The 21015-nt window shown below is 35.8% G+C and overlaps 1 protein-coding gene across 2 annotated transcripts in view; it reads right to left on the reverse strand.

The window, feature by feature from the left end:
* The window catches only part of TBK1 (TANK binding kinase 1), a 40570-nt gene that overhangs the window by 12666 nt on the left and 6889 nt on the right, over positions 1-21015 (reverse strand). The window contains exons 4-11 of one of the 2 annotated variants that reach the window (XM_060165605.1): positions 17294-17423; positions 15025-15206; positions 10455-10615; positions 7451-7561; positions 3907-4086; positions 1925-2121; positions 1018-1076; positions 530-621 (exon numbers count right to left, since the gene is read on the reverse strand). In XM_060165605.1, the coding sequence (XP_060021588.1) occupies positions 530-621; positions 1018-1076; positions 1925-2121; positions 3907-4086; positions 7451-7561; positions 10455-10615; positions 15025-15206; positions 17294-17423 (1112 nt within the window). Of the gene's footprint in view, positions 1-529; positions 622-1017; positions 1077-1924; positions 2122-3906; positions 4087-7450; positions 7562-10454; positions 10616-12291; positions 12357-15024; positions 15207-17293; positions 17424-21015 lie in introns of those variants that run through there. The other variant, XM_060165606.1, reaches the window with a different exon arrangement.

Here is a 21015-nt window from a genome sequence, read left to right on the forward strand (position 1 = left end):
TGAGGTGGCTAAACGTAAACTGTCACAAGCATTAAAGCCTAAGGGCACTGTTGAGTCCATTATTATGTGTGTATAAAACTGAAACACTTCAAATGACGTTGTATAGAACTAGAGGCACGATTCTTAAGAGACTATTCATTCTCCATTTCTATCAGATGGAAAGATGACATATCATATATTCATCCACTAAACGTTTCTTAGGCCCACGGGGCCACGGCAGTGAAAGCGCCGAGTGCTAACCACTGGACAACCCGGGAAATCCTATATTTTTCTCATTTTTTTTCTTAATTTTAAAATTCAGATACTATTTGTTCCTATCTGTCTCATAAGATTTTTGTAGGAATCAAATGGAAAAAAAAAAAACAGCTGCTAAATGTTTTGTAAACTGTGAAACAAATGTATTATAATAAAAATCATACACGTGACCCTACCTAGTCTGAAGGGGTAAAGCATCAATGATGGGATGATTACCAGTTATTTAATGAGGCCTATGCGAAGATCAATTTTCAAATTTCAATCCATTACTTACATCAACCATCGTATCCCCTTTCGCATTAATTCCTGATAAAGCAGCAAGGTACTGGCAATTCTACAGGCATAACACACAACTCCTGTTACTGCCTAATGAAGAAATACAAAGTGTCAATATTTGGTGCTAACTGTGGTACAGGGTAAGAAAAACTTTCACATAAAAATTTTCAAGCTTTTGTGTTTTTATCATTAAAAACACAGTAAGCTACTAATTTCTAAAAGCTAAGGACAGATATAACTGCAATAAAAATTTTAAATAAACATAATGATGGTAAAAATTCACTGTCTTAATGGAGAAAATTTTCCTATGAGTTCAAGAAAGGATACGAAGAAGAAAGAACACAAAAATTTGTCATGGGTAACAATCTAAATGAGTAATTTCCTAAATTACATAGGTGTATATAAAGATACACTTTTTATTGCTTCCACTATTAATAAGATAATTTTAATTCAGATGTTTATATAGTCATTTAATTAAATACTAACCTTAGCCATGCTGGCATCCCCATCTAAATCATAACGTGGATGTACTTTAGGGAGGGAAACTGAAATAATTAAAATCAGAAATAAAAAATTATGAATTATTTCATCCTTCATACATCAACCTCCAAATTAAACATTAACCTCTAAATTAAATGTTAGTGGTAAAACTCTTTAATGTTCTTTTCCTGGCTAAAGAAAACCACTTGAACAAAATGCTCATTCCTTAACAAATTTCCTGCACTATTTCTAAGGAGTTTCATTTCTTTTTCTTAAATATATTCCAACATAACAAGCTCAATGCTTTCCTTTAAATCTAAATCAAATCCCAAGATCTAAACAGAAATATAAAAATCCAGGTAATTTTTTTTCACCACTAGAATTAATAATTTAAAAGATTCCAAAATGCAGATCTAATTTTTCTTAAACTTCAAAGCCTGGAAAAGTGTCCTATTCACCCTGGAAACAATAAATATTTGCTGAGATTTATGATACAAAAGGTTATTTTGAGTGTTAGTAAAATACTAAAAGCAGAGAGCTACAATAAAACATATGACAAACTATTTTTACCATTTTATAAACAAAATATTTAACGTCAAATTTTGTTGCACACAGGGTTTTAAATTTTACTACTACTCTAATTAACTTACAAAATTTTAATATTTATAAAAGTTCTACATTAATGTCATCATCAGTCGACTTTATGAAGATGACAATCATTTTTATAGTTTTTTTTTTTTTTTTTCTTTTGGCCGTGCTGCATGGCTTGTGGAATCTTAGTTCCCTGACCAGGGATTGAACCTGGGCCCTCAGCAGTGAGAGTGTGGAATCCTACCCACTGTACCACCAGGGAATTCTCAGGTTTTTTTTTTTTAAATGGCTAGTAAGAACAATAAGAAAAATCCCAACTTACTTTTTTCATATATCAATCCTATTGTACTCAGAGGTTCCCGGCTTACTACAAAGATGGGATTTTCATCAGCAGTTTTAGGGAAATGTTGTGCCAGTCTTCCAGGTTCTAGAACTAAACGTCGTCCTTCATATATAAGTTCTTGATTTGAAGAAATAATTTTGGTTTGTTTATACACCAGTTCATGAAATACAGTAGCACTGTGTGAGAAAAATCCAAAAGGACAACATAATTGGGATTAAAAAAAGAGGTAAAAAAAATTTTTTTAACGAGGGCCACATCTATTTCTCAGTGATACTTTAGATCATGACCAGTCCACAGAAATGCTGCTCTGTTGATGTGGATACCATAAAGTCTATTAAATTGAAAATTCCACATAATCTGCCTATACAGCAATCAATTCTAAAATATTTTTATGTTTGATACCTATATTGGATATGTGCAATACACAGGAGTTTTAATATTTAATAACAGGGAGCCAATATGGCAGAGTTTAAGGGCACAGACTCTGGAATCAGAACAGCTGGATTCAAATTCCAGTTCTTCCACTTACCACTTAATTGTTGTATTACCTTCAGTTACTTAACTCCTCTGTGCTGAGGTTCTTCATCTATAAAATGGGAATAACAGTCTCCACCTCACAGAATTGCTGTGAGGACTAAATGATTTAAATATATAAAGAACTGAGAACAATACTTACAACATGACTATGTAATGTTTGTTAAATGAATTAATAAAATCAGGCATTTTCAAAATGATGTTTTGGGGAAAAAGGTAGATTCTCCCTAAACAGATTCATGAAATCAAATAAACGTTCCAGCAGCAATGTTGTGATTCCAAACAAAAAAAAAGCCACTTTCAAAAAGCCTCTGCTGTGATTTTTGGCTCAGGCTTGGGTGGGCTTTTTATGTTCATGCACACTCTTAAGATGAAATAGTGGCCAACACCTATGGTACATATCTATTCAGGCTATTAAGCACCAAAATAAAAATGAATAATATATTTTAACCAACGTTATATGAATATTATTTTATTCATTATATTTACATTATATTTAATGTTTATAATATTGTTAGATATAGATTAGACAAAAATGTCTAAAATATTATTCCATCTAATTGATTTTATTCCTTAATAAATTATCAGTGAAAGTCTCTTTTTGAGTTTTATGAGGCATCAAAACTGCTGAGTCTTGTCAAACAGCAATTAAGGCATATAGAAAGGGTGTAATGTTTTTTTCCCTTTCATTTTAAAAAACATTTTTTTGAGATCTTTGTAGATTCATGTGCAGTTGAAAGAAATTATATGGAGAGACACTATGTACCTTTTACTCAGTTTCCCCCAGTGGTAACATCTTGCATAAGTATAGTACAATATTACAATCAGGATCTTGACACTGGTATAATCCACCTATTTTATTCAGATTTCCCTAGTTCCACATGTAAGGATGTGTATGATTTAGTTATGTAGTTTTATCACATGGGTAGATTTTTATCACATGGGTGTAATGTGTTTTTTTAAGATAAAACAAATGGTTATTTCCCTAGTACTCAATAAGGGCTTTATGCCACATATGCAAATAATAACTACACTAACTATCTTTAAGACTTACACTTTAATATTTTTTAAGTGACAAGACAATATTCTTAATAAAACATGGCCCATTTACTAGTAAATGCTATTTGTAGTTATGTGATTATGTAATTTAAGAGAAAGCACAGAAAGGAAAATAGTCCTGTAAAACTTGCAATGTAAGAACAAGCTAATTTACCTGTAAATTTTAGAAAATTAGAAAACTAATCCTTTTACTCCAAAGATAAGTGAAAAGGAATTTACTCAGCACTCAAACGTTTTCTAAGCAGAAAGTGGGCACCTCTGGTGAAGCTGGGGCATCCTTTCTACTTCCTCTCCTGATTTATGAAGATACGTAATTATTATATAACAAGACATTACAGTACAGGAAAAAAATATAAAGAGGTACTTACGTATTATAGCTATGAATATAAATTTTATGAGCTGTCATTTGTTGTAGCGAAAAAACATGAATTATCATCCGGTGAAGTATATCACTTGTTTCTGCAAAAAACTGATCAAAACCCCAACACTTTTCCTGATCTGCCTCAAGGATGTTTGCAAGAACAGGGGTAAGTAGAACTTGAAGACCCCTAAAATAGTATTGAAAAAAGTTACATGAAGAGTGAATGTGTTATATTCTGTCTAGGTACAAAATCATAATATTTACCAACAAATCAAAGGAACTATTATTAGATTAGATTAATTTAAAATTGTAAAAAATCTGCCAACTTTTCAGAAAGCCAGGTAACCTTGATTTAATATTGCCTGTCAATGAACCAGGGGTTACGGTATTTTTATGTTAGCTTTTACAGATTATTTTCTTTGATTCTCTCCTTCCCAAGTTTCCTCACTTTTCCAAACATATTCTAACATTGTATATACATGCTATCCAGGTGAGATAAGTTGATTGGAACCCTGTGGTCATGAGGATAAGATAATGGTTTAATTTCAGGGTCATTAATGTCCTTTTAATACGTCACTCCAATACGTAATTTTTTATGTTGAATTCATATGCCTTTTGTAGTACACTTCTTCAGGAAGGAAAATTACTATAATCATTTAGCAATCAATGAATGTCAATTCAACTAGGAATAATCTTTGACTAATAAATTTAAACATTAAAAAAAAAGAATGGAAGGACCTTTATTCTTTCTCATGCTTTCACTGAATTTTAAAATCTGCTTAAATAGACTCAATTATGGAATTTCAAGTAGTCTTAAAAATATATTCTTGACTACACGACAGACACTGGAATAATTCCGTGCCTGTTAACAGTTTTTAAGGTATGCAGTGGACATTAAAATTTTTGCCTAATAAGTACCTATTCTCCCTCATTTTGTAAGAGAACCCACACCTCTCTACTCTCTAACTCTACTCCCTGTGCATAGATGGGCATGACAGTCAGGTTTGGTGATTATGATTGGTCAGAAGTGGCCAGGTGGTAGCATGTAAGTTGTTAAATAAGAATCAACCCAGAACTCTTTGCTAAACTATCGAGAAAGAAAGTCTGTCTTTCCACTGAGCTTCCAAAGCTGTGAGAATGTGAGTCTGGGAATGCCAGCAGCCATCTTGTGGCTGCCAGGAAAGAGCCTGGCTGAAAGTAAACAGAAATCAAAGAAAAGCAGAACTGAATGATTTGAAGAGACCAAGTCTTGATGACAGTCTGAATCTGAGGATTCCACTGGGCTCTGAGTTACATACACATGTGAACTCTGAATTATAATGTCTATTTTTCACTTAAATCTTGTTTCACTTTAACGAACTGGGTTAGGTTTTTCTCATTGGCTATCCAGTCTTGACTAATGAATACATATAAGAAAGAGGATGGTTATCTTTTTTCTGTGGTTGTTACATTTTTGGTAGTTGATTTTATTGCTGATTGGTAGTACTTAAAGTCCTTACTATTAAAAAAAAATCATATAATATACTTTCTGATACCTGAGCAATTTTTATCAAAAAATTTATAACTTGGTGTACTAAAGAATAATTAGATAAATAAGGCCTGTTACCCTCCTGAAATATGCAATATATAGTTCAAATTGTCAAATTATTGAGTCTGAGTGTCAGTAATATAGTTATTAAACAGCAGGTGCTCATTTCCTGACCCCTTTAAATGTTATCAGTTTTGCCTGAGATCTCCAAAATGAGTATTTTCCAAATCAAAATTTAACACAGATCACTATTATAATATTAAATTTCTGCTCTCCAATAAAGTGACCTTCTCTTGATAATTCTAGTTGCATGACACAATTTTATTTTGGAGACTTTTTTTTTTATTTTATTTATTTTTGGCTGCATTGGGTCTTCTTTGCTGCGCACAGGCTTTCGCTAGTCATGGCAAGCGGGGGCTACTATTTGTTGCAGCTGTGTGGGCTTCTCATTGCAGTGGTTTTGCTTGTTGTGGAGCACGGAGTCTAGGCGTTTGGGCTTCAGTAGTTGTGACTCGTGGGCTCTAGAGCACAGGTTCAGTAGTTGAAGTGTACGGGCTTAGTTGTTCCGTGGCATGTGGGATCTTCCAGGACCAGGGATCGAACCCGTGTCCCCTACATTGGCAGGCAGATTCTTAACCACAGCACCACCAGGGAAGCCCTGGAGACTTTTCTTTAAGTAACACAGAAAAATGAAACTGTCAGGGTAGTGGTTTTCAAAAATGATTTCAGCACTGGAACTACCAGTTTAAATGAGTTTTCACAGCAATATATAAAATAACAGGACATATTTTATTAGCTTGTGATATATATATAGTTTAAATAAATATTCTGAATAAATATATTTATTTACTTATATGTTGAAAGTAATACAAAGAGCACCCACAGATTATAAAAGGCATTAAGCCAGTAAATCATAACCTGTGTGTGTTCACTTGTGGATTATACAATTCCTACACTCAGGAAAAATAGAAGTTAATTCAGTAATTACAAATTCTAAATATTGATGAGTGTCTTGGCTTTATTTCTAGAGTAAAATCTAATAATTTACTCTCAAATTAACACAACTTTGTAAATCAAATATACTTCAAAAAAAAAGATATAGCAACAGAAAAAAAATTTACCCTCTACTTTTAATTTCTTTTACCTTAAATCTCTCTTTGTGATAACAGGATTCATATATAATTTGAGTTCTGGCTGCCATAATAAGTAAGACCTATATGAACATTTGAAATGCTGGAAAAAGTAGTAGAAAACTGTTTTTCTTTCTTTTTTAAAAATTTAATTAATTAATCAATTAATTTATGGCTGCGTTGGGTCTTTGTTGCTGTGTGCGGGCTTTCTCTAACTGCGGCTCGTGGGGGCTACTCTTCGTTGCAGTGCATGGGCTTCTCATTGCGGTGGCTTCTCTTGTTGTGGAGCATGGGCTGGCTCTAGGTGCGCGGGCTTCAGTAGTTGTGGTGCATGGGCTTAGTTGCTCCGCAGCATGTGGGATCTTCCCAGACCAGGGCTCAAACCCGTGTCCCCTGCATTGGCAGGTGGATTCTTAACCACTGTGCCGCTAGGGAAGTCCCGAAAACTGTTATTTCTCACCTTTTGAACAATATGATTACTTTTTGAAAATGAGGAAAATATCAAACTTCTTGAGTGTTTGTTTTTTAGAACTCTAGTTATTCCTATCTGTGCCACTATTTGTGCTATGTCATTATGAAGGTCAGCACAAGAGATACCAAGGTCCTTAGCTGGATCCCCACATAGCACACAATTCCAAGACCAGTGATTAGCAATCTCAAAGATGTATGTACACTCTATGTCCTAAAAGAGATCTGGCAAAATTATTTACATAGACCCAAATCGATCTTTATATTGCCAAAGATGAAAATCACGAATCAAGGCATATGGTTTAATAATATCTACTGAAACATTAAACAAAACAAAACAAAACTATGCTTAAATATTTGTGACTTTAGTCAACAAAGATTCCAAACACCAAAGTGCAAAAGAGAACTGGGTACACTATACTTACCGAGAAAGACTACAAGAAACGGGCATGTCTCCACTCCAGTCAATTGGTCCATTTTCTGCTTTCTGTACTCCAGATATTGCACCAGAAGGCTTTCCAGTAATTATTTTATACCTTGGGGGGAATAAAAGCAGATTAAAATAAGTAGCTTGTTACTGCATAGCCTATCAATGGGCTTTGCAAAAATATTTCCTCAGTTGCACCTACAATTATCTACTAGACGAAACTTTGTGATTGATGTTCACAGGATCCATAAAACAATCAAAATACTTTGAATCTGACTGACTGAAGTAGAATAGTGGCTGTACGATTACTTTACTTATGCCATAATTAATTTTCATTTGGGTTCTCACAGTGCCATAAAACAGCATCTTGATGTTCACAACAAAAATATTAATTTTTCCATCTGAAAAAATTGAGCAAACACAAAAAAAGTTATGTTACAGAATATCTCTAGACCATAAAAAAAGCATCTAATCCCTCTTACCCAGATTATCCAAAGGCACAGTCAACTGGACCATGAAATTACTGGAGAATGAACAATAGCTTTCTTTAAAAAAAAAAAGATAAAACTACACATAGCACAGTAACAGAAAATTTTTGCATATTGAAAACATATATACACATATAGGAATAGATGTGTGTACCAAAATTAAAAGTTAAAACTTAATCTGCTTCTCGAGGAAGGTAACAAAAATAAAGATGACTTAAAGAAAGAGATGGATGGGAAGCTAGAGAATACTAATAATGATAGAGGCAAGGCAGCCTTTCAGGTGTCAGCACTTTCCAAAACAAAACCATAAAGTAGGAGAGGAAAACAAGGTTCATGCCTTCCAGATGAAAATGTAAATCATAACACAGCAGAATCTTACATAAGTTTATAAATATTATTTCTGGCATAATTTTTTTGGTTTGTTTAATGTCTACATAAATGTGCTCTGAGCAAATTAATATATTCTTTTAAAAGAGCAGAAGAAACCAGTACAACTGATTTGGACCGCTTGCTGCTTCTTCAGTAGAGGCAGCCAGGATTTCTGCCTTAAGAGATTTTTCAGAGAAGAAGGAAATTAATGTGAAAAATAAGTTGCATTCATGTGAGAACCATTTGATTGTGGAGAAATAAGCAGAGATATGTGAGATTAATGCAAGAAAAGAGAAGTGAATAGAATGAATGACAGAATTCTTAATCAAGGTAACGCTTATAAATTCTTGAAAAAACTTAACTAATTTTGTTAAGATCCATATACAAATACATTTATTAACATGTAAATGAGATGCTGAGGGATCATCATGGCTATAATGTGAGATGAATACATCACTCAATAGTAAAGTAAAACAGTCATTATTACTTCTTTAAGCGCTTCTGAACAATCATTAGCATCAGTATTCATGAACAGTTGAGTTTCTGTGCAAATAAACAAAAAAATTCTTCTAATGGTATTATCTGCCCACATGGTGGTCAGATAAAATCATCAGGTATTCCTAGTTGCTTATAAGTCATGTTTCCTTTATTAGGGAGCATCACACTTTTATTTAATCTATTTTTAGGGGAGCAAGACATGCTGATACTGTTTTAAAACACCTATGACAATAAAAACATGATTAATTGTTGGACACACTTTATGTTTAATGAGGAAAAACAGAAATTGACTCTTAGCCTTCATTAATGAGGAGATTTTATAAAAAGGACACCTGCTGTAAAGCACTCTCAAGATGATGCTATACCAAAATCATCAGTACAGTAATGGATAACTTCTTCCCATGAATTTGTACTGTCCTTGCTAGAAAACATTTAGATACCCAGGTTTTAGCAAAAGTCATCGTTACCAGTTGAACTGGTTTACTTCCGCAAACAAAAGAGAAAATATGCTTCTACTAATTTTCTGAGATTAGATAAAAGATTGTATATTTACAGTTGTGATTATTACTTTATCATGTTTGCTTATAAAGGGCAGGGTCAAACATATATATAAAGTTCTGAGAGAAATGTTAAGATCTAAAAGAATGGTTGAACATGTTAGGCTGTCAAATGAGTTACTTCACTAAACCAAACAATCATAACCTCATAGTTTTATGTGTACATAGGTTGGCTGTTTCTCATAAGGCAAGGTCATTCACTGATTTCTTTTAACATAAAAAGTGTGGCCAATGTATGGATGAATTTTATAATAAATTTCACATCTAAAAATCCATCCCTCTTTTCTTCCATTATTTGGTTTACAGTAGTGACTCTGTACACAGTAATTATTTCCTAATAATTATGTCAGTACATAAATGTAAAATGTACTAGTAAAATGCATTCAGGCTTTGGACTGAAACTGCAACACGAAAAAAATGTAATATTACATTAAACGTTATTTTTGAAATGGTTAAAGAAATCAGGTCAGTTCAGGGTAAGAACCGTATTTTTTTTTTTTTTTTTGGCGGTACGCGGGCCCCTCACTGCTGCGTCCCCTCCCGCCGCGGAGCACAGGCTCCGGACGCGCAGGCCCAGTGGCCATGGCCCACGGGCCCAGCCGCTCCGCAGGCATGCGGGACCCCCAGGACTGGGGCACGAACCCACGTTCCCCGCATCGGCAGGTGGACTCCCAACCACTACGCCACCAGGGAAGCCCCTGTATTTCTTTTTGATCCAGTAATGGTTCTAGTACTCCACAGAAGTTCTATTTTTTTTTGGGTTACATGGAGGAAAAAACCTGATAAGGACACAGAAAACTAAATATACAGTGCACTGAAATAAACTCCAGAAAGCAGTATATTTTTAATATGGATCAAAGACTGGATGCCATTTATGCTTTGTACATAAGACAGTTAAACACGGTATGAAACAGTATGCCTATACACTCTGATAAGGCTGCATTCTTATTAAAAAACCAAATAGCTTAAAATATCAGAAATGATGGCTAGATCAATTTTCAGTAGCGTACCCCTCTAACATGATGAAACAAAATAAGATAGAGATACATTTAAAAAATTATTTCTAATTTTAGATGGAGAAACCACTTACATCACTTCCTTATTCCTACGCGGCCCTTCAAACGGTCTAAATGGCAGTGATCCAGTAGCTGCATGGTAAAATGTTACTCCAATGCTCCAAAGATCAACAGTCGCTCCATATTTCTTCTGATGATCTTTTCTCAGCACTGCTCTCTCATACATATCAGGATGCTTTAAAAAGAAAAGAAAAAGCTACTAACTTGTGTTCTATAATACATTACACAAAAATGGGTATTCAATGATGCCTGGAAATTCTATTATATTTTCCTAATTATTTCACTTTCCCAATCTGAAAAGGCTATTTCACATCTTGCCCGTTCTCCTCAAACCTCCAACACCGTCTCCTTCGACCCTCAATTTTCATGACCTCACTTCATAATTCAATGAGGAAATGGAAGAAATCAGAGATCAACTCTCCCTTATGTCTGTTACCAAATACCAACCTACCTGAATCTGTGTCCAGAGCTAAGCCTACTTTCCAGTTATAATGGAACTGCTCCTATCAAAGGCTAACTTTTCCATCTGTGTTGTGGGGCCCATCATATCATCTCACCGATTCTAGAAATCAATTCCTGTAACTACCACTTTTATTTTATGCATCAATTTCCCTTCGTATGGATCATTCCTTTCAGCGTACACACATGCTTTAATATCTCCCATTTTAAAAAAAAACCGTAAATAGACCCTACATCCCCTTGTAGCTATCACCCAAATCTCTGCTTCCCTCCATAGCAAAACTCAAAATAGCTGTCCACACTTACAACTGCCTTATTTCCTCATCTCCCATTCAAGCCTATGGCATTAAATATTACCTATATCCTTTAACTCCCCAAACTATCTCTTGTCCTGGGCTCTGGATTCATATATCCTACTGTTTTCTTGAATGTCTAAAAGGTAGCTTAAATTTAAGGTATCCGAAATAGATCCTTGGTCTTCCGACTCAAACCTGTTTCCTTCTAATCTTTATCCTTTAAGTAAATGGTACCATCATCTACCCAGTCGCTCATACCCAAAACATATCAGGCAGCCTTGACTCCTCTCCCTCATCTCTCACATGCAATCCAGCTGAGCAAGTCATATAGGCTCTGAGATGAAAATTTAATTTTCTAGAATTAATTCGGAGGACTAGCCTGATTAGGTACACTGGGGGATACAGCAACTGAGACAAGTAGCTGGTCTGATGTTAAACACACGTCCTTAAGCACAGAATACACTATGATACAGTTGTGGAGAACAGGTGGAACTTATAGGGCATGGCTTAGGAGCTTACAGATCCAGACAGAGACTGTGATGGACATTAAGCTCTGCAGAGGACAACCAGAGGTCATACATGCTTAGCCTCGTGACATTTGTCTTTATGTTAGTTATGCGCTGGAACTTAAAAGATTTTTCGAAGATAAAGCTGCAAGAGTGTACTCTCGATCAAAGTAGAGTCATCTCCCAAATGATGCCAAACGAAAACAATGCCTTACGACATTGTGGTATTTGGCAGTGACCCAAGGGACTGGGAATCCATGCAGATAACAGTGATGGGAGGGTGTTTCTAAATGATGCAGTTTATGAATCTGACTCTCAAAGGGTCACAAGCCCTGGATTATTTTTTTTTGGGGGGATGGGTGGGACTCTTTTGGGAAATACATTTTAATGAGAAATCAGAAGAGATGATAAGCATGAGGAGCTTAAGTGAGTGTCCCAACATGCCTACCAGACACATGGGGGCTGAGTGGTCTTGCTGGTTCTGTGGCAGAGCACCTAAAGCAACTACTGGCCAAAGAAGCGCTGGCCAGACCTTTGACCCAGCAGCCAGTACTTAGTGTATCAAGGTGCTGTGAAGAGGCCAAGAGTACCTGGACATGCCTGATATCTTCTGGAACATGAGGCCGCCAACCTGGGAAGAGGAGATACAGCGATTCTAGAAGGAGACAAAGGGGGACCTCCTCAAACGGTGCAATAATACACTGCCTAATTGGTACAGCTGGAAGGCCTTCCCTGGGCAGTGACGGACTGATTGTGGCCTGACACATGCTGGTCTGACGTATCTGTGCCCAGTGGCACTGTCTCAAATGTGCTACTTGTACTTGTGTAGGGATCAGTATTACTGGGCCTGGGCGTCTGCATCTGAGATAGGAGCATAAGGACAAACCTACTGCAAGTTCTCAGATATTATTAAGATAGCCATCATATTAAAAATGGCAGAAGAAAAAATGCTGCTGTTTCCTTTGGTCTTTAACACACAAAAAGGAGAAGATTCAACATCTGGTCTGGGAATTCCAAAATGAGAAAAGTTTGCATTTAAATACATAAATATTTCTAGATTGCTGAGCTTCAGGCCATTATGTGTCTCATTTTATAACTGTGGTGTACTGTATTAGAAAACAGGGCTGGGCATAATCTGAAATAGGAAAAATAGATCCGAGTAAAATTTTAGCCAAGAGAACAGCATGCACTTGGAGTAAATTTATTTAATAATTTAAATAATGTTTAAATGTTTCGTTCTTTCCATTTTAAAAGTCTGTTAGAGGCAAAAGCTAACCTGTGGTCCTAGGAGAATATGTGAAAGACTGACAGTTGGTAATAGGGATCAACCTCATGAACGCTAGTACTGTACTGCTGTTTGGTTTTTTTGGTTATCACAGTAACTGGGAAGGGCTACTGGTATTTAGTGGGCAGAGACCAGAGATGAGAGACATCCTGTCAAATACAAAACAGTTCTGAAAAATAAGCTTCTGACATCCTGCATGACTTTTGAATATCTTGCCAGATATTTGTGCAGGAAAGAGGTTTATAATGATCTCAGTTTGTTTTATATATAAACAATGTATTTTTGTACATAAAGTAAACAAAGTATTTTTGCAGCTACAGGAATGCAGTACATGTAAATCTACTTTGTTTAGTTAGAAACTTTATCAAGAATTATTCACTGCTTTGGAAAATCATGTCAGTGACAACACAACACCTGTGATATGTGACTCACCAATACAACATACAAGTTATCACTGCACGTGCACTGGAGGTGTTATTACATACAGGTGAAAGCGTCTGATTACTTACGTTTTCTGCCAGTGAAGGTGTTCCTAAACTTTTACATATTAACTATCTATGATTTTTATTATATTTTCCTTTATATTATTATTAAGATACTATGCTATTCTTTTAATTAGGTATGCAGGTGATTATATTATCTAAGAATTTCTTTTTAAGATACTGAAAAGAACATTGTAAAACATTTATTATAAAAAGGGGGCGATCATACACGGTAGAAACCACTAGCCTGTATGCTCCGGCTGCCTTCTGCTTACTTCTCCAATTCCAACTCCTACCACCTGCCTCTTCACTCACTAAATTGCAGCTATTCTGTCATCCTCCCTGTTTCTCAAACATCCAAGGTCATTCTTATTTCTAGGCCTTTGCAGTTGCTTGTAATGCTTTTCCCCCAAATCTCTGCATGGCTTGCTTCTTTTTATCATTTAAGTGTCAGTTCACTTAGGACTGAAAGGAGGCTTCCCCCAGCTATCTTCCTCCTGCTAGTCACTATTTTATTACCTAATATTGTATTTCCAACACTTTAATTATCTGAATTTATCTTATTTACTTGTCTGTTGTCCTCACTAGATTGTGGGTTCCATAAGAGCAGAAATCATGTACATTTGGTTCATCGCAGAAGTCCCAGTTCCTAGAACAGTGCCTGGTACCTAAATAACTGTTGGATGAATGTAATCCATTTTTAGGTATTCTTAATAAAGACTATCAAAATATAACAGATTAATTTGGGGAGATATATTGATAGAATAAGACATCTTAATTCATGCCAGACTTAGTATAATCTGAATAAAGCTATGGGGCCAGGTAGACTTTATTCATGTTATAAGATTACAATGGCAGAATCCAGTTGGAAAAAAAGTCACAGATTCTAAGACTTTTAAAACAAAACCCAGAGCCATGAGCAATTAGTGATAGCTGTATATTATAAACTTCCTGATTACAAGTTAAATATACTTATTTTTCAGTGTCTTTTCTTAAGTGTTTCAAATGTTTACTAACTTCACACAAACACATCTACATAATCTGTTTCAACCACAGAGCTTTTCTAGTTTTCTAGCATTTCAAATTAGATCTTTTAGAGGCATTCAATTTTATGTGTGTTTCTAACAACTATTCTTTTTGTCTTTCAATAACCAACCTCCCTGAAGAGAATCTTCTGCTTCAGAATTATAATGAAGTTTCCTCTACAGGGAAGAGTACTATAACAAGCTTGTAATGTATTAACTGCTCTGTTCCAAATAAGGAAGCCTTTACTAGTTAGATGTTTCTGGAGTGTACAGACAGTTCTTTCTTTTAATATAGATGAATAACATTAGTAAAATTATTTAAGATTATTATAAAACTTGTAAGAATTTTTAACAGAAATAACCCCCGAGAAACCGATATTTAATACCTCATTACAAACCATATTCATTAAAATAGAAAATTTAATTTTTGCCATAAAAGTTGACATTTCATAGTGAACTGGTTGACCAATTATCCATATTTACAATATATCCAACTTCTTTAAATAAAATTATTAGTGATACATGACTTACCAAATATTCTTCTGTGCCATACAGAGAAACAAACTGCTCATCATCTTCTAATTCTCTAGCTGCACCAAAATCTGTGAGTTTGTACACAGACTGTCCGTCTTCCCCTATTACACGCATGATATTTCCTGGCTTAATATCACGGTGAACTATGCCATTTTCTCGGAGATGATTCATTCCACCCACTTCAACAATAAATATAAAACACAGGAAATCATAATGTAGGTATCTATGCATATGTATGTGTGCATCAGACTCACTAATTAACATTAATTCATTTTCACTCAGTGTAAGTTTTTACATAAGTTGGTCCAAAGTCATTTTAATCAAAGAAGTAACAGACTATACTTATATTTTGTACTCCATGTTTGAGTAATGAGGAGTTTTAGAATGATAAGGACCAATATGGTCTAAGGAAGAGTCCAATCTCTCTTAAACACTATCAAGAAAATGGAACACAACAGTCTTAAGCCTATGACCTCCAGAATTACTTTTGGTTATACACCTGTGGGCCATCTGCTTAAACTTAAGAATGAAGATTCCCAAGAAAGATAATCTTTCACCACAATTTTACATTTTTACCTTGGGAAAAAAATTCCACAAAAGAGTAAACTGGACTCAATACATAATATAGTAAAAAAAAAAGTAATAGAAGGAGGCAAAGTGTCAGACTTGTTTCCACAAAAATATATTTCTCATATGCTTAGTGCTCTTCTAAAAATGCCATTTTCTTTTCTTTCTTTTTTTTTTTTAAGGACAAAGGTGGCAAAACTGCTGAAATTAAGCTGTTTGGGCTAACTGACATGCAATGTCACAGAGTGATAGTCTGAAACATTTGTTTGACAGCTGACAGATGAATGTCCAAGCATGACATATAAAAATAAGCTTAGGGGTATCAACAATCAATTATGAAAGCTCAGAACTACCAGTATACTTAGGAAGGCATCAATCATCTATAACTTCTATTTGATTTACTAGGCTGTAGCATATATTGCTTCTTTTTCATTTTACCCTCACCTAAGCAGTCTCTACTGCTTCCAGTGTCAAGTTCAAGAATTCCCACTAACCTCATACTTTATCACTGGGCTTTTCCTATTCTTCGAATATTGATTCATTTCTTTCCAAGAAGATATTATTCCCTTTGGTTGCCATATATATTTTTTAATAACAGCTTTGTTGAGATAAAATTTACATACCATAAAACTCATTTTTTAAAGTAGTTAAGAGTCACAGCGTGTACAACCGTCACCACCAATTTCAGAACACTTCCATTATGCCAAAAAGAACCCCACGTCTATTAGCAGTCACTCCTCGACTCCACCCTCCCCTCAAGGCCCTGACCATTACTCTGCTTTCTCTCTCTATGGATCTGCCTATTCCAGACATTTCACGTAAACGGAATCATACAAATATTGTGGCCTTTTGTGTCTGGCATTTTTCACTAAGCATTTTTCAGGTTATATCCATATTATAGCATGTATCACTACTTCACTCTTGTAATGAACAAATAATATTCCATTGTATGGATATACCACATTTTGTTTACCTATTCATCAGTTGATGGATACTGGGCTACTTCCTTTTTTTTTTGGTTATTATAAATACTGGTACAAGTTTTTGTGTGGATTTTAAATTCTTTTAGATAAATACCTACTAGCGGAATTGCTAAGTCATATGGTAATTCTGCTTAACCTTTTGAGGAACTGTCAGACTGTTGTCCAAAGAGGCTGCACATTTTTACACCACCACCAACAGTATATGAGGGGTTCAATTTCTCCACAGCCTCGTCAACACTTGGTTCTGTTTTGTCTTCTTGATTTTAGCCATCCTAGTGGGTGTGTAGTGGCAGCTCTTAATTGTTTTGACTGGTATTTCTCTAACAACTAATGACCTTTCTATATACTTGCTGGCCATTTGTATATCTTGTTTGGAGAAATGTCTATCAAATCCTTTGCCCATTTTTAAATTGGGTTGTCTTTTTATTGTTTTGCTGGGATAAAAATTCCTCATCAGATGTACGGTTTGCAAATATTTTCTCTCATTTTATGGGTTGTCTTTTTACTTGATGTTGTCCTTGGAAACACAAAAGTTTTTAATGTTGATGAAACTTATCTATCTTTTTTCTTTTTGTACTTGCGCTTTTGGTGTCATATCTAAGAAAGCACTCCATAAAGGTCTTTGGCTTTGAATGTAAGAAATTTATTTTTTAAAATTCTTATGTCATTAAGTTATATATACACACATATATAATCATATAAATAAACAAACATACCCACATCTCGCAAAACAATTAAAAATTCAGACTCTGGTAGTCCATAGGCATTACATGGTTCTTCTAAAACAGTGTATAAACTTCCACATGGACAAAATTCCATAATAAGTACTTTATGTCTCGTTGTTACCTGAAAAAAAAAATCACTGATTGGGGCTCAATATAAAAAATAAATTTTTATTATATGCCAATACTTACCTGATTTCATTTAAAAGTTGGATTTACTACAATAATGAAGGCAGTTTAAATTGCTTTTTACCTGGGGTTTGTTAAATATTTGTTGACTGTACAGATGAGAATTAACATCTTCTAAATTCATATTAAAATTGGATTTGTCAGGCTTCCCTGGTGGTGCAGTGGTTAAGAATCTGCCAATGCAGGGGACACGGGTTCGAGCCCTGGTCCGGGAAAATCCCACATGCCACAGAGCAACTAAGACCGTGCACCACAACTACTGAGACTGTGCTCTACAGCCCACAAGCCACAACTGCTGAGGCTGCATGCCACAACTACTGAAGCCCGTGCTCCTAGAGCCTGTGCTCTGCAACAAGAAAAGCCACCGCAATGAGAAGCCCACACACCGCAACAAAAGGTAGCCCCTGATCGCCGCAACTAGAGAAAGCCCGCACACAGCAACAAAGACCCAACGCAGCCAAAAATAAATAAATTTAAAAAAAAAAAACTGGGTTTGTCTTTGAAGACAAACCACAGCAAGTCTAATTAGAAAATCACTGCTACAATGTTATAATGATTCTTTCAAAATTATGTTTAATTTCTAATTCATAACGTACATTTATTTAGGATATTAGTTCTTCTAACAAATCTCTTAAACTTGAAATTCTTCCTGTGACAAGCACTTTTACTTCAAAGAATGGAGTTCTAGACTTTTTTTTGGCCACGCCTTGCAGCCTGCGGGATCTTAGTTCCCCGACCAGAGATCGAACCCGTGCCCCCTACAGGGGAAGCGTGAAGTCCTAACCACTGGACTGCCAAGGAGTTCCCAGAGTTCTAGCCTTAAAAATAAATAGGTGGCAGAATAGTTGAGTCGTCCTCTTGCAGCAAAGTTCTAGTCTGCTCATATGAATCTGAGCTGCTGATTTGTTTTAAACCTTAATTTTAATGTACCACTGAATATAAGATACATCATCAATTTAATAACAGCTTTATAGAGAAAAAGAAGTATTACCAAATTACAAATACACATTGATTATAAGATACGTGCTCATTTCAGAAACTCAAAAATATGAATGAGACTTAAATCCAGTATTCATCTCCAACTTTTAATTCTTCCTTCCTTTTATAATTCTTTCTACATATCCCCAATATATACCCATAAAATATTTTAAATTTCTCTACGATTGAGTAGTATAAAAGAAATGTTTAAAAAAACTGTTGTTTTGAAAAAATGAAATAATTGAATGCTGATGAATTGAAAATTTGAGAAATACCCATAATCCCAGCACCCAGAGATAATTATGTTAATATTTTGGTGTGTTTCCTTTCAGTCTTTTTTCTATGTATCAAATCTTATTACAGACACATTAACACTTTGTATACCGTACTGTATATATCAAGATCACACTGCAGGGCTTCCGTGGTGGTGCAGTGGTTGAGAATCTGCCTGCTAATGCAAGGGACACGGGTTCGAGCCCTGGTCTGGGAAGATCCCACATGCCGCGGAGCAACTGGGCCCGTGAGCCACAACTACTGAGCCTGCGCGTCTGGAGCCTATGCTCCACAACAAGAGAGGCCCCGATAGTGAGAGGCCTGCACACCGCGATGAAGAGTGGCCCCCGCTTGCCACAACTAGAGAAAGCCCTTGCACAGAAATGAAGACCCAACACAGCCCAAGATAAATAAATAAATAAATAAATAAATTTAAAAAATTAAAAAAAGAAAAAGATCACACTGCATATATATTTTTAATACTGATTTTCTCACAGAACATTATACACAAGCATGCTCCCAGGTGATTGAAATTTGTTAAATATCTCTCTTTATTACTGCTTAACCACTGTGTAGTAAAGAATTAATTTTAGCCAGAGAGGTCCGGTCATTGCCCTTGGCTACTGGGAGGTGATATGCTAGGCTTCTAGAATGTCCTATCTGCTAGAAGTGTCTCTGTCTGTGGGTTTTGGCCATGTGACAGTCTAACAATGTGATTTATGATGGGGATTTTGGACATGCACATCCGTTCCAACTTCCAGAGGAAATGGAGGCTAAAAGTATTATCAGAACCTATGGGAAGGGCTGACTACAGGTCAGCCATGCAGGCAGTATGTGATTGAGCCCCAATAAAAACTTTGCACACCAAAGGCTCAGGTGAGCTTCCAGGGTTGGCAATACTCTGTGCGTATTGCCATACATCAATGCCAAGAGGATAATGTATCCCTGAGGACAAGGAAGATTCATGTTTGGAACCCTCCTATATTCTGCCCTATGGCCCTATGGATCTCTTCCTTTGGCTAGTTCTGATTTATATCTTTTTGCTATACTAAAATATAAATTATAATGTAAGTACAGTTGACCCTTGAACAAAGCAGGGGTTGGGGCGCTGACCCTCTGCACAGTCGAAAATCTACGCATAACTTTACTGTATCTGTGGTTCCGTACCTACAGATTCAATCAACCTCGGATTGTGTAGTACTGTAGTACATATTTAGTGGAAAAAACGCACATTTTTAAGTGGACCCAGGCAGCTCAAACCTGTGCTGTTCAAGAATCAACTGTACAGTGCTTACCTGAGTTCTGTGAGTCATTCAACATTCTAGCAAATTATCAAATCTGAGGGCAGTCATGGGAAGCCCCGAATGGGTAGCCAGTTGGTCTTAAGGGAAGATAGCCCTGGTGACTCCTGAACCTGCAGCTCGTGTCTCAATGTGCAGTCTGGTGGGGACTTCTGTATCTACCTGCATGGTTTGCCAAACTCCTCCGCAGCTTGCATCAGAAGTTTCGAATAGACTTGGCAGTCTGGAGGGCTATGCTCTTAACCTCGAGTGTAGCTAACTCTGGGTGACTAGCCAAACATTCTAACTTATTTAACCATTCTTTATTATAAACAGGGCAGCAATGAACATTTTTGTGCATAAAATTATAATTTACACTTCTGATTACTTCCTAAGAAGTAATCACTAAAAATGAAATCACTGGGGCTTCCCTGGTGGCACAGTGGTCGAGAGTCCGCCTGCTGATGCAGGGGACATGGGTTCGTGACCCGGTCCAGGAAGATCCCACATGCCGCGGAGCGGCTGGGCCCGTGAGCCATGGCCGCTGAGCCTGCGTGTTCTGAGCCTGTGCTCCGCAATGGGAGAGGCCACAACAGTGAGAGGCCCGCATACCACAAAAAAAAAAAAAAAGAAAGAAATCACTGGTATGAGGAGTATAAGCTGCCAAACTGTTTTTCAAAAGGTGTAATTTTATTGATTACCCACACTAACAGGATTTATATTTTTCTAATGACATTTTTATTTTCACTGTTCCCCACTAAAATCAATTCTGTCTTTTACAACTGGACTTTATATATCACTCTCTGGATTCCAAGGATTTTTATTTTTTATAAAGCCTTCTTTGAATTGTTTGACTTTCTCCTTGATCCTTATATAATTATGTCAATTTAACTTTAGCTTTTGTTTTTAGTAATAATACCAGTAACCATATTCTATATTCTTTTATTTCTTATATACTTTTTCTGATTCCATAAGACTTCATTTCCATTGTTATAG

The sequence above is a fragment of the Lagenorhynchus albirostris genome, chromosome 11 (genome assembly GCF_949774975.1).
Source record: "Lagenorhynchus albirostris chromosome 11, mLagAlb1.1, whole genome shotgun sequence".
NCBI lineage: Eukaryota > Metazoa > Chordata > Mammalia > Artiodactyla > Delphinidae > Lagenorhynchus > Lagenorhynchus albirostris.